Source organism: Pleurodeles waltl, chromosome 3_1 (assembly GCF_031143425.1).
Source record: "Pleurodeles waltl isolate 20211129_DDA chromosome 3_1, aPleWal1.hap1.20221129, whole genome shotgun sequence".
Classification (NCBI taxonomy): domain Eukaryota; kingdom Metazoa; phylum Chordata; class Amphibia; order Caudata; family Salamandridae; genus Pleurodeles; species Pleurodeles waltl.
In genome coordinates, this window is record NC_090440.1 from 349,538,474 (window position 1) to 349,553,405 (window position 14,932).

General features: G+C 40.8%; 1 protein-coding gene across 1 annotated transcript in view; it reads right to left on the bottom strand.

The window, feature by feature from the left end:
• The window catches only part of FBN1 (fibrillin 1), a 780,541-nt gene that overhangs the window by 181,585 nt on the left and 584,024 nt on the right, over window positions 1-14,932 (bottom strand). The window contains exons 35-36 of the mRNA XM_069222499.1: window positions 10,900-11,022; window positions 5,592-5,714 (exon numbers count right to left, since the gene is read on the bottom strand). Coding sequence (XP_069078600.1) covers window positions 5,592-5,714; window positions 10,900-11,022 — 246 coding nt within the window. The remainder of the gene's footprint in view (window positions 1-5,591; window positions 5,715-10,899; window positions 11,023-14,932) is intronic.

Consider the following 14,932-nt stretch of genomic DNA (forward strand, 5'->3'; position numbering starts at 1 on the left):
ATAGTATATTTAATATTCTTAGCCTCCTATTATTCCATAATGTTGGTTAAATAGATTTTTAGCATTATTTATTTAATAGTTTACATCCTTTATTTTCATTTTTTAATTTATATTAATGTTTATAGTATTATTAGTAAATGTGTTTTTTTGGGTTTGAAATGTTAAATATTTTATTCATTGCCTAAATTAATGAATATATTTTTTTGCTATTGAATTGTTTATTTTGTAGTATTTTATTGTGTATGTATATGCTTTCAATGTAATATCTTTATATATTTATATGAATATATGTATATAAGTACAAACATCTGTATATGTATTTGTCTATTTATATAAGCATATATTTATATATAATATTAAATATGAGTGGAATGTATTTAATTTAAATTGTATTAAATGTATATATTAAAATATTTTACATTTATGTACTTTAAAATCTATTTATATAAAAAAAATCAATATTTTGGTATATTTATGATGATACTAGTGAGATTTTTGTTCCAATATTTTAGTTCTTACTGTAAGGATAGGAGCATAATATTGTGGTAAACAAAACCTTTGACAAATATTTTGTCAACAAGATTGTTAACAACAATATTGTGTCAGTGATACAATAATCCATTTTCTACAGACATGTTGTTGGGCAAGTGCAGGGTTGCCATGACTTGGGGTACAGACAGGCCTCTGCAATGTGAGGACTGTTTGAGGGACTGGTGTATATGTTAAGAACAGCAAGAGGTGCATGTGAATAGGATCCTGTGTGCATCCCATCCAAGGGACATCTGTAGCCCACAACATACCTACCTTGGTGGGGATGCTGACCACCAGTGATTCAACAACATGTCTCTGTACTCAAGGTTCGAATAGTTAGGGACCTCACTTAATGGACTATGTGGGGGTCACTGTTCTACTATATATACCTGCCACATTGCTCTCAATTACTGAGGATTTCATAATACCTGATTGTACTATTGTGATGCAGAAAATACTGCACTGCTTTATATTTTGTTGCTTTCTTAAAATTTGAAAAATAAAAGATAAAAAAAGCCTGAAACACCTACTTCATATATTCCACAGAATTTTTCTTCAACAAAAACAAATGCAAATTTCAGCTGTGTCAAAATGTTAAATAACGCTAGGTGATTTCTCCATAGATTTGGTTTTATCTATAAAATGAGTAATTATTTTTGATATTTTTTTCACTCAGTAAGTTTGCTGACATTAGAGCAAAGGAAAATTAAGACCCACGGTCACTTGACTGAGGCACCAAGATTACTTGATTAAAAAAACAGACTTATGAAAGAAAATATTTAAAATTAACCTTTCATAGTTTGTTTACTCTCTTGATCTTAAGTTAGCATAATTGTCAAGGCTTTTCAAAATATATTTTAGTGTTACCTTTTATGCCATGTTACTTAGCAGATAGTGCATGCACTATATGGTGCAAGCCTTTCAATTATTTGGCTTCCAAGTGCTTTTGGATGCAGTAATATGTGCCTGTTGTTGCGAAATTGCTCCTCTGTGGGATAAGGAGAGGAGGTGTCCCCAGAGGTAGTGGAGTATGCCACTGTACACAGTTCCCTTGTTTTCCTATATCTGTGGATCTGTATTTCATATGCAGATTCCCAGGGTCCCCGCAATCTAGAATCAGAGGCAGTGGTTTTCGTAAAAGTTTTCATTTTACGTTGGTGTATTTATTTTTCCAGACGTTAGCGTACTATGTTCAACAAAGGCAAGCCCTCCTGGGCCTGTTCTTGCTGGAATAGCACCCAGCACCAGGAACCTTGGTATGATCTCCACCCAGAAATATTCCACAGTACTCCTTAGCTTACTTGACCCTGAACGCTGTTCCCCCAACTGCTGCTGTGCAGAGCTTCATACAATGGTAAGAGCTTTCACCTGCATCTACTGCCGGTTTTCCAGCAGCTCCACACACACACACACACACACACACACCCCTCATGCAAATACTAACAAAGCCCTCCACACCCCTCCCAACACACATGCAACACAAGCACCAACACTGTCTACCCCCTCACCCTACACCACACACCTCAGCAAACGCCCACGTCAACACCCACTCACATGCATGATTCTCAACACAAGGTCATTCAGCAAACACACAACTGAAATATGGGACATACTGAGTAGTGACACACCTGACATCCTCTTTATCACAGAGACATGGTTTAACCCCTCACTGGCTCTTAACATCGCCATGGCAATGCCAGTGGGCTACAAGATCACTCTATAAGACCACCTTCACAAGCCAAAAGGAGGACTCACTATCATCTACAAAGAATCAGTCAAACATCTAGCCCCATATTTATACTTTTTGACGCAAATCTGCACTAGCATAGATTTGCATCAAAAAGTATAACTCCGGTTACCACAATTCCAACACACCAGCCGGGCGCCATATTTATGGAATGACGGTAGCCGGCGCTGCAGCCTGGTTAGCGCCAAAATAAATAACTCTAACTGGGCAGCGGAGGCATAGGGAAGACTGGGGGTTGTGCCATTGGGCACAGTGGCATGTAGGGGGGCCCAAGTTAGGCCCCCCTGTGCCACTTCTACGGAAATTTTTTTTTTACCTCTACTTACTGTAGATGGGTTCCCCCCATCCATGGGTGTCCTCCAGGGGTGGGCGAGGGTGGCAGGGGGTGTCCCTGGGGGCAGGGAAGGGTACCTGTGGACTGCTTCCATGGTCAGAGACAATGGAAATGAGCCCACAGGTCATTTAACTCCTGCCCTGACCCAGGTCTGACTCCTGCCCTGACCCTGCCCTGAAACCGGTTTAGAGTAATTTTTTAAGGCCCTCCCACGCGTCATTATTGTGAGTATAAGTAAGGCGCAAATGTGTTAGAGTAATTTTATGCCCATGTCATTAACGAAAGGTAGGTTTCCAAAGTGAAAAAATGACTCTCACTCCATAAATGGGGCGCTAGGCGGGTCTAGCGTCAAAGTATAAATATGGAGTTAAGTTTGCACAAATCCGGCGCAAACAGAGTATAAATATGCTCCCTAGTATCCACAAAGAATGCTTCTCCATTCATAGAACACTTGCACATCAAGTTGCAAATCTCAGTAAACTTCAGCCTGAAGAAATCCTCACCTACAGACCACCCGGACCATGAGCCACCTTTACTAACCTCATCAAACGTTTTGTTGCTACTCTCACCATTGACTCCAGAGCCTACATTCTCTTCAGTGACCCCAACCTTTTCCTGGAAGACTATAACGATCCCTGCTCCACAGCACTCCTCAAAGGTTTAAGCAACATCGTGCCTCTGTGGCCAACATCGCTCCCTACCAGCTCCCTACTGCGACCAACATCTCTCCCTATTCAACTTCTTCCCACAGTAAAATCGCAAACACCTACAACAACTTTGTACACCAAACCAAACCAAACCCAGAGAACTCGTTGCTAACCTACCCACCATCACCAGTCAGCACCACCCTGACCAACATCATCAACAACTCCAACACGTCTGCCACTTTCCACAACTCACCGCAAACGTAACCATCTTCTAGACAACACTCAACCACGATTCATAAAGAACCACAGTACTCATTGCAGCCACCAATGAGATTTGAGCCATCCGGGACTGAGAAGAAACAGCGGCCCTCATCCTGCTCGACCATCCTTCACATCCGAGACAAAGAAATTGATTTGGGGAGTCCAACAGGGATCATCTCTTAGCCCCACCCTTTTCAACATATACATGACACCACTCTGCAACATCATCCGATCACAAAACATCACCATCATCTCCTATGTTGATGACACCCAACTCACTCTCTCCTTGACAGCCATAACAACCATCATCAGAACCATCTTCATCAACTGCAGGATGATGGTAGCATACTGAATGCAAACCAAATTGCCTGCGGCTCAACTTCAACAAGACAGAACTACTGGTCTTTGGCAACTAGGCCCCCCCCCAATACAATCCACTTGGTGGCCACCGGAGCTAGGACCCACACCCACAGACCTCACAAGAAATATAGGGATAATCCTAAATGACAAGCTCAACATGCTGGCTCAAGTCAACGCCTTATGCACCTCCTACTTCCACATTCTAGGTATGCTGAGAATATTCTTCAAATGGTTGCTCAGAACACCAGATGGCCTATCAAGCAAGAGCTCATCACAAGTAGACTGGACTATGGCAACACTTTCTGTGCCAGAATCTTCAAACAACCCCTACACAGAATTCAGACTGACCAGAGCACTGCTGCAAGACTCATAGTTGACCCCCACACATGCACCCACATCACACCACACCTTCGGAAGCTTCAGTAGCTCCCCGTTCACAAGCACTGCCAATTAAAACTTCTCATGCACACATACAAAGCTCTAAACAACACATGACCAGAATACCTGAACAGCCAAATACACTTTCACCAATTCACCAGACACCTACTCTCTGCCTCACTCTCACCTTCACACATTCCCCATACCCACAGATGCAAAACTGGAGGTTGCTCTTTCTCCTACATCACACCCAAGACATGGAACCACCTCCCTCAACACATCAGAGCCTCCTCCTCACTTCTTGAGTTTCACAAGAAGCTGATGACCTGGCTCTTTGTATAAGCACATTGGGGACCACAAGTAGTGTGTAGCCAATTTTGTATCACCAATAATTACAAATAACTAGCAGAGAAGGATGGGCAGGCATTAGGTGAGCATCCTATAGTGAGGTACAGGAGAACCTGAATACCTCAATGTGATAATTTACCTCCTCCACAAAGTTCATGATGGGCCTTTTAGTCCTACACAGTGTCCACAGGATGATGGGACTAAGGGGCCTGAGCTCCCCAGACACATGGGTTTCCTTGACAGGGAATGTGCTCTATAATACTGGAATAGCACTTTGAGAGCTCTAGACAAATAGTTTTTTGCCTCCTGGAGGACTCCTCAAACACTGAAGAGAGGCTGATTTTGGGACCTTTGCAGTAATCCAGCTATCAGTGGATGGTGCTCAGAGGCTACAAGGGAGGAAGAGTCACTGCAAAACATCCTGATTATGGGTTTAGAAATAGTGTACAACCCCCCAAGCATGCACGCTTCTATACTAAGTGGCCATTATTATATTCAAATAATGTGAAACACAGACATAACTTCTTGATTATTTGAGATGAGGAGGCTGTGCCAGTGCAACTTCTACAAGGATTCCAGAATATATATTTGTCTGATGAGGTCTGGTTGGGTTTGTTGATCTACTGCTTCACATTGAACATGTTGCGGAAAAAATAAAAATGGTTTGAATGAGATAAACCATTTTTTTCAAGATGGGCATAGTTGGAGGCCATTATAGGACCTTGTATAGAAAGTCTGATAGACAAATCTAAGCATTACATACGTTTGGATAAAAAGCATTTGGCAATTTTATTTGTTATCTTTGGCTAAGTCCCTGCTGAACAGGCAAGCAAGCACCCGGACACAAATCACAGGTGATTTGTTTCACGGAAGGAGGATAGCCATGTCTGTGCCTGTTTTTGCAGCAAATACAACACAACAACAGAAAACAGTGTAGCGATTATGTTATATTTCCTATAGTAAAAACATAAGAGGAATATCTTACCCACACAGCCAACACGTGTTGGGTTCAGCTCAAAGTCAGGAGGGCATTCACAGGTGTAACTGCCTGGTGTATTTTCACAGCTTCCACTGATGCAGGTTGTGGGGTCTGCACATTCATTCACGTCTAAAACACAGGAACATTGACATCAAAGTACACCACAATTATGGCATGCAAAAGGGCATACAAGACAATTCCTTCTTCTCAATGTGACACATGACCAAAAGCAGGCATACAGAGGCAGTGGGTATGTTTTTTACCTGTGTTTGGTCAGATTCGGAGGACATATGCCAACAGACCTATTGTCAACATACTATCAGTATATATAGCTTTTAAATGCCCCTACTCTCATTATGCACCCATAATTGCTGGCCGGGCATTTAATAGTAGTTAACACCTTAGGTAGAGGGTGGTATTCATTATTAGCTACCTTGGAAGAGGGCAATAATAGCACTCTCTATGAAATACTTCAAAACTAATACATTAGTAACCAAACAATGCTGTTTATATGACATTATTGCTGATTTATTACTTAGAATTCAGGGCTTTTTTTAGTGGTTGGGAGCACTGTCATACACTCACTGGCAATGTTCCTGCTCCTCCAAACACTGACTCCCCACCTCACTTAGTCAGGAGACCACTGAGACTCAGCTTTTACCTCTAGCAGAAAACTTTCATCTGACAGCATGTCCCCCACTGGGCTGCAAGATCACAGTGATGGAGTGTCATCCCTGATTTTCCAAGGCAGCGTAAACACAGACTCAAAACTCCCTGAATGTCTAGGTCGTTGTTAGGTTTTTCACAAATAAATTCTGCTTTGGGAGTTTTTTTGTGAAAAACAAACTAAATACAGAGCGGGCCGAAAAACAACATTGTGCCTGCTTTGCATTCATCTGAGCATTAAATAGAGGAGTGTCCAAAAAAAGGATTCAAAGGACGTAACTCCTCCACTAATACATGTATTATCTGCAATGCGAGAAGTCATCTATTTCCCACAAATAGCTGCTGTGAGATTTAGAGGCAGTGTGGCATTGACAGTACCTGTGTATGTTAGAACTGTGTGACTGATGCTGCAGTGCATCAGAAGACCCTTCTCCTCTTTCTATGATACAACAGCAAACAAGCGGGGCTATTCTGGGACCATCAGTTGGACCAGGCCATAAATGGTGAATTGGAGCCAGAAAAGCTATGTCCTGGGCATAGATCGTCAATACGTAATCGCTCTTCCTATACCTTCTCTCCTGTAGAGTGGGCTGCAACAGGCAACAGAGGGCAGGGTGCCTGAAAAGGCAGCAAAGAGGTGGAAAGAAGGTGGTACTGCTTACAAAAGTAATGGGAAGGCCCAAACACTTCTTTGCAAAGGGCTAATTAGAAAAGATAGGGTGCAGCTCCTAAGCTCCCTGTGGCATTGAAAGTTCACAAATAGCAGAAGCTGAGGAGAGAAAGAATTGAGTAGTAGAGATCTGGTGACTGAGAAGTGCTGGATCCAGAGAGCTCTAAGCAATTGAATGGCTTTGACAGACTGCTCCTGAGAACTAGGAGCGGACATGTGAAGTGTCTCAAATGCAGCTAGGTTCATTGCAGCTACTGTGCTGGCTGTAGGGGATCGCTTCACATACATATCAGGCAACTGAAAGGGCAGTATGAAGTGTATCTTGCCCAGTATGGCAGCTGGTTCCCTGTGGCAATGTGAACAGTGCTAAAGGCAGGATTAGAGGAAACCACCATCCCACTAATACCAAAGAGAAGGGCTACTCTCCCCCACATTTATCAGAAAGAAGGTGAGGAGAGACTCTAGAAGATACCTGATTAAATGTGATGCCTACTTTGCCAATCCAGATTTCATATGGAGGAGAGTAATAGAGAAGCCCTACCTGAATGTAGAGGCACCTATGCTAATATGAATACCTGGTAGGTGAGATTAAGATGGGAAGATGTTCTCAAGTGATCACTTATATGGTTCTATCAAAAACAAAAACCCCGATCAGTTATACCTTATCCTACAGACAATACATGAGACCTGTACTACTATATAGTCCAAGACAGACATTGTGCAGATTTATATCTACCTGCTACCAGTGAAAAATATCAGAGTGGAACTGGTGAAAAGTTAAAGTGGTGGAGCATGAAATGATTATTTGTATTCTGTGTGTGAGAATAATGTTATCAGATTGGGGAAATGCTGAGAAAAAAAACATCTTTAGCCTTTCCTCACTCTACAAAAATAGTGCCCAAGTAATCATTTTACTCCCCATCACTTTAACACTTCTCCACCTACCACTGCATTTATTGAGAATAGGGTCCGAAAAATCCAGAAGAAAGTCTCAGATCTAAAAGAAAGAGTACTCTTTCTAGAGTGACAAGCATAAAGTACAAGGAGGAAAGTCAAGGAGAAGCAATACTAGAACTATGGAACTTTAAGAAAAGAATTATGGCTGAGTATCTAATTGCTCCTGGAAGAATGGCTAAGCACAGCTGTGGTACTTAATGAACTATCAATTTTTATCTTCACTGAGAGAGCATGCAGGGCCCCGGTGCCACCACCACCAAAGGTTAATGTTCCTAGACCTGTCATTGCTAAATTGCTGAATTGTGTTGACTAAGGCAATAATTTGAAGAAGGACAGATGGTGTAGCTCCTACATGATTGGCAACTTAAAGGTCCGGCTATTCCTGGATTACACATTGATGAGAAAGCAACCAGCAGTCCCTTTGGTATCTTCATACTTTCAAATTTATGCCACAGGATCGGGTGATTTACTAGATCAGACGCTGTGTGAAAATCCACAATTGAACAATGAAAATGTCCTTTTTTCCTGGTTTGCTTCCTTTCTGGGCCATGGTCTAGAGTCTAAAACAATGATTAGTTGTTGAGTGGACTTCTTTAAATCCTCCCTGCTTTACTGGGATGAGGTTATTAGAGTCAATCCAATCTTTCATATATTGGAGTAAATGCTTTCGCTCCCACATCTATCAGACTAATCAATCAGTATTTCTTTGGATCAGAAGGATTATATTTCTTCAGTATGGGCTTAATGATTGCACCTTTCCAGCTATCTGGGAAACACTCTAATTCTGCAAATTATTTAAAAGCAATCTTAAATAATCTTGTCCACTACTGTATGCTGCTTTTAATTAATCTTGCTGGCAGATCATCAGGGCCTGCTGCCCCTATTACATTGATTGATGAAATTATAATTTTCAAGGATCTTGCACACAATTATCCTAGAATGTCTTCTTTAACTATGTACACGTCTTTCTTACTTTCATCTTGTGTGCCCTTACACAGGCCACTCATGAATTCAAACAAGCATTCTTCTGGAGCCATAGAAGATAGAACACTCCTATCCAGTCCGCTGCCTTTATGGATTAATATCTAGCAGCCAACCATGTCCTGGGATGTAATCTGCACAATGCAGTCAAATTTAGAATAGGTGCCAGTCCATCAAGTCTCCTGGAATGCAAAAATCATGTTATCCTTCAGCATATTTCTTCAAGCTTTGTGAACCCATAAATATTCCAGGAGAGAACCCATAGGCTGACTGGGAGGAACTCGCCCTAACCTACATCACTAATATCCCCATCTGGGTCTTCCCAGTCTTGGTTTAGACACACATAACAATTTTCAGGCAACTGAATATTATTTTGCTAAGGGTCACTCCTACATAAGAAAATTACCTTGCCCCTGGATCAATCTCACATCTCTGCTCCTTAGGTGAACTAACATGCTGCAGTGATGTGCCCAAATATTTCCCCTCTTCACCACAGGAAGTTTTTCTCAAATCTCTTTTTTTAATCCCCATATGCAATTATTAGTAATCCCTGCCCCCTCTGGTATTTTTGTTCCTATTTAGGGGCATTAGGGAGCTCTAAAGGTCACCTAGGAATGGAACTTAGATAAGGATTCTTCTCCTTATACTTCTCAACAGCTTCCCCACTGTGCTAAAATGACTTGTTGTGCTCTTTTCACAAGAGTGCACAACATAGCACAAGTTAGAACAGGGAACTAGTTCTCTATTCAGTTGCTTTTCTAATGCCATGGACATCACAAATACATTGGACCAAAAGCTGATCTTAAACTTCAGACTCATACTCTTACCTCCTCCCCTCTAACCTCTGTGCAACTTCCTTCGCCTTGCTGTCTTATAAGGCTACAAAAGTGCCACAGCCTCTTACTTCTAGCTAATGAACTCCAGTCAGGACTGTATGAATCTGTTTTGGTAGGAGTTCATTAAATGTTGATACTTAAAAAGTTTCTACTCGCCTAACAAAGCTCACTTCCTGTGAAAGGGCACACCCCAGCAACCACCACATTGCAGCATGGTATTCTGATATAAACACTATGCCCTACCTCACACCCACACCCACTGGCTCCCCAGAGGCCCAGTCAGTAGCGAGATTCAATTACAAGCACCATGCATGCCAGGAGGGAGAACCCAAGGGTGAGACAAAAGCTCAAATAAGACAACTTTCTAAGTTTTCCCAAAAAATCCTCCACCACTGTCACTAACCTTTCAGGTGTCCAGTTTGATAGAGAAGGAACACCAGGGGACTACCCTTAAGAATGGTTGCCTGCATCAGGTGCTGGTGCAAAGCCGGCATCCTACTTGCCCTCTCGCTCACATGGCCAAGGGTAGAGAGATAACATCAGTGTGGTCTGGGCCCAGGAGCATTTCCTTCAAGCCTCCAAGCCTTTAAATGTTCTTTTTGTTAGGAAGCTTGATTTCTAAGGCTCCTTTCACTACACCTGTCTGGTGCCCGTGCTGTTGATGTTCTCTGCTGTTTGAGGGGCATCTATCATAGCCCCCAGAGCCAAAAAAATAGGACACCCTCCCTAACACACCTCTCAGGCCTCACGACCTCCTGGCAACCTGTGTGTCAGCGCAGTTGGGGGTTAGCCCACAGAAGTCCCTCCAGGTCTAAGTATTGTGAAACAACAGTGGTGCAGCTTTTCTGTGATGTTCTGAGTGAGACACAGGTAGTGAAACTCACTCACAGTGAAAGTCCAAAACTGGGTGGTCAAAAAGTAAAACAAATCAGGGGAATTAAATAAGCAGAACCCATTTCCTAGAGTACTGTATTGTAATTAGATGGAGACAACACTTACTACCCCTGACAATGTATTGAATCACTTTATGCCACCAGCACACTACTCCAAAGCCCACAAATAGTGGTTAATCCACTCTTTATTGATTATTATTGAGATTAGTATTGGGATGTGGTTTGTGCTCACATGAAAATCATTCCATGCATTCACTCCAGTTTCTTTGCAATAGAATAGAATAAAAAGAGTTTGATGTAAAGATTCTTACCTGTACAGTTCCCACCACTTCTGTCCAATTCGTATCCTGAGTCACACTCACACTGGAAGAAGCCAGGAAGGTTCTTGCAAGTACCAAACACACATATATTGGCAAGAGTGCACTCATCAATATCTAAAATATTAGGAATAAAACATATTTAAACGTTATACAATAATTCAATTTGAGTTGAATTTTTCCAGGACGCTTGTTGTTGCAATATTTCCTGATACTTAAAAAATGCAGCAAAAGTAATATATATGCATAAATTTAAACCAGTATAATTATTCTTTTCTTAACTGTTACAATTAAAATTCATAAGAATGAAAAAAAAAAACATGTGAACTAACACCAGAACCATTGCTCTGCGAAGCCAGAAATTATTGAGGTGCTTGGCAAAAGTGTGCTCCAATTTAGCCTATAACTCTTTACATAAACAACAAAATGGTACCATCAGGAGTAGCTAAGATCTACAAATGGTAGTCCCACATTGGCTTACAAAGAAGATTCTAAGGCAAGTGAGAAATAACAGTTCTAATGTGTTATTATATAACTGTAGTACAATGATAGGAATCAAATATATATATATATATATATATATATATATATATATATATATATATATATATATATATTTATATATATATATATATGCTTATATATATATATATATATATATATATATATATATATATATATATATATACAGCTCCTACTATGAGGGTTTCTCATTTGTAATATTCTTTTCTCATTTGACTCCAGTTAGGAGCAGTAGATCTTTCTCTGACCGTTAAAACACGACTTTTCGTCAAAAGGTGTGCAAAAAGGTTATAAGATCAACGGCAGTATATTGAAGTGGTTAGCAGGTATATTTTAAGTACTTTAAATTTCCAGGAACACAGGCATTCTTCTTATTCTCAATTTGATCTTAATTCTCATATCTTTTTCTATTTTGCTTTTTTCTAGTTGTTGGTGGGTTCAGTTTTGGGATTATTGATATTCTCCTGGTATTGTGTTTTAATCATATTAGGATGATACATTGCACTTGATGAATGTATCTATAAGATGTGATGCAATGCATGGTAGAAGAGAAGGTCCTGGGGATAGGTGAGAAGGGCATAGGAGTCCACAATGTCCCCATTTCCATGCATAATAGTTTACCTAATTTGCAAAGATTTTTGATTGTGTAAATAAACTTTGGCTTATCATAAGCATTTGCTTGCAATAAGGATTCTAAGTACAAGACCTGGGGTAGGGGTGGTCAAGTATTTCCATTCTGAAAGCAGGTGGGTTTAGATCATAACAAATCCAGGTGATTGATAGGAACCGACTCTGTAGTGGATGTAGAACACTCAGATCAATGAGTATTTGCGCCTCATTCTCATTTAGTATGCAGAATAAAAGGTCTTTTCTGGGGGAACAAGGGTGTTTAGAATACGCATACCATCATGCCCTGCTTGGACATGTTCATTGTCAGTGGCACTTAGGAACGGAGTGGGTGAAATTGTTAACACTGTTTTGGGGAATTGGTTAAATTACGCTACTATACCTATCTTTTCCTTGTACAAGAGAAGAGTCAACCTGTAACCCTTTTTAGATAGCTCTTCTCCGACCCTGGCAGACATTGTCAACAGGAGGGTGGATACAGAGTAAAAAGAACTGGAGCAACATCATATACTTCTGACTTTAAAACATAAAGAATCTTGATGATTTGAGCCAATCCTGCAGTTGATTTCAAAGATACATGGTTAATGGGCACTAAATCCTTATCATCAATTATGACTTGTAACAGTAGTCTTCGCTTAGGAACAGGGTCGTTATAGACTACAAGTACAATCATGCACTGTAAGGTTATGTTTATTGTTTGCAGCGCTTTGTCAAGGATTATATAGTGAATATCACATTGGGTAATCTGTCAGTAACAATTATTTGAAGTAATTAATATTTGATTTCTAGGATGAAAGATGTTTACCAATTTTTGTGTTGTCATCGGTTCATGGATTTTGGGTATAAACACAAATCATGGACATGAAGTGTTAGCCCGTGATCAAGGTATGGTGACTGAAATGCGATGGGGGTTTGTGCTCACTTTTGCTTTTGGAATAAATATGTAACCAGCAGAAGACTTCGAGTGTGGCCTTCCTTGTCGTGGACATTGGGATTGGGAGAAATTGGATATTTATTGGCTTGAGAACCAGCACCAACGCTAAATTGCAACTAGGTGTGCAAGTTATACGCCGAAAGGCCAATTTGCCACTATGCCCCACCAGTCTTCAGCTCATGTTTTTCACACTGTTGAAATTAGCTATGAGCTTTACCCATGACAAGAGCAGCTCAGAGTTGAGCTTGTTTTGGACTGGCAAGAAGTACAGCATTGTTTTTACCAGAGATAACACAATTAGGGTACCCTGATAAAGGATTTACCACTAGTGTCAATTTTATCCCTAAGAGCAATCCACCATAGTGGATATTAAAAACAGCTTAGGGCTTCCAATGGCTTCATGTTCTACTCTACTGTGTAATAATACGCCAGATTTTCAATCTGGTTTGGGAGCTTGTAGGATCCGCTGATCGCATAGATAGCATATCACACCCAATGACATAACCAGAATACTGACCTATGAATATCATGAAGCAAGTCCAAGGAAGACTAAAGGATGAAAAAGAAGTAATCCACCTACATAAAATGACAAAATGACTAAGCAATCAAAATCTGTTTTTCCTATATAGACCTATATAGAAATCCAGAATACTGATTAAAATCCTAATTCTGTATCACAGGAAGGGAATTAGTTAGCGAGGAAAATATTCAAACAACTCTTTCTATGGCTGTTAAAAAATCCAATTAAATGATGAAGTTTAATTTTCAAGACTAGTAAGGAAAAAATACATTTTCCTTGCCTGAATTTCCTGGAGGCTAATTTGCATTTCTTCTCAAACTTCTCCCAACCAGGGATTAGCATTTAAATAGGTGTGAAAAAGGTGTGAAATGCCTCCCGGAAGCAATAGATAGGCTGACCTGCATGGGCAGGGATAGGATAGCTCCTTCAAACATAACAGAATATGCATGGTGGGGCCCGTGAGCTTCCTTTTCGACATTACAGTGTCAATCTCTGCTTGAGTGTCAAATCCTACTTGACAGGTCTGCTTGGTTTACACATAAAAACTGCGGGCACAGATGAAAGAAGGGCAAACAGGTATCCAAGACAACTCTTCTGTATCCACAGTCTGGCAGCTGATGAACCTGGCTTTGTCCTTCCAGGCTTATGTCTCTTGGTTGATTGTGGAAATAAAGGCTGGCTGATTTCACCAGGATTACAATAGAAAACTTCTCATACACACACCCAGCCCTCAAGCCCAAGTAGAGTGTGGCTAAAATCATCTGCCATTTTTGGAAAATGGCAGGTAGGGTTGGCTGTGGGAACTTTTACTGAGGATTGGACCTCCTGCCTGTGAAGAGCTCTGAAGGACTAGACCTGCTCTTTCTTGTACAGAGGATAAAGAAATGGACTACAAGCATCATTAGACTGACCTCATGTGGAAGCTACAGAGATGCAACAAGGTACAAGAGGTCTTTCCTGCAACTGCCCAGGTGACCAGTGGCAACTGGACCCTGCTCTTGGCCTCTGTCTGACACTGTGTGAGTCTCTACGTACTTTCCCCGAGGTACTGGGGAGCTTTAGAAGTATACTCCTTTGGTGGGTTGGGACTTAAAAGATTAAATCAGAAGGTAAAATCTTTGACCAGGACCAACCTGGGTGGGGTATCTAACCAAAGCTCAATGGAGTCGAATCTCAAGGTGCACCTAGGACCCAGTCCATTGCACAGTGCATTTTGATCATGTTGTTTATTAAACTTTACTTTGTTTTTCTATTTGATTTGGAATTTTTATTGTTTTGCATTTTGACTTTATTACTGTTTCCGTACTGTATATAAACTTTACACTTTGCGCTAAATTAAGCCTGTCAGCTCTAGGCTATAGCTGCCTGGGGTGTGAGCTCAAGTTAATTTATTGACTTTTAGGGTTCACCCGGACAAGGGTTGT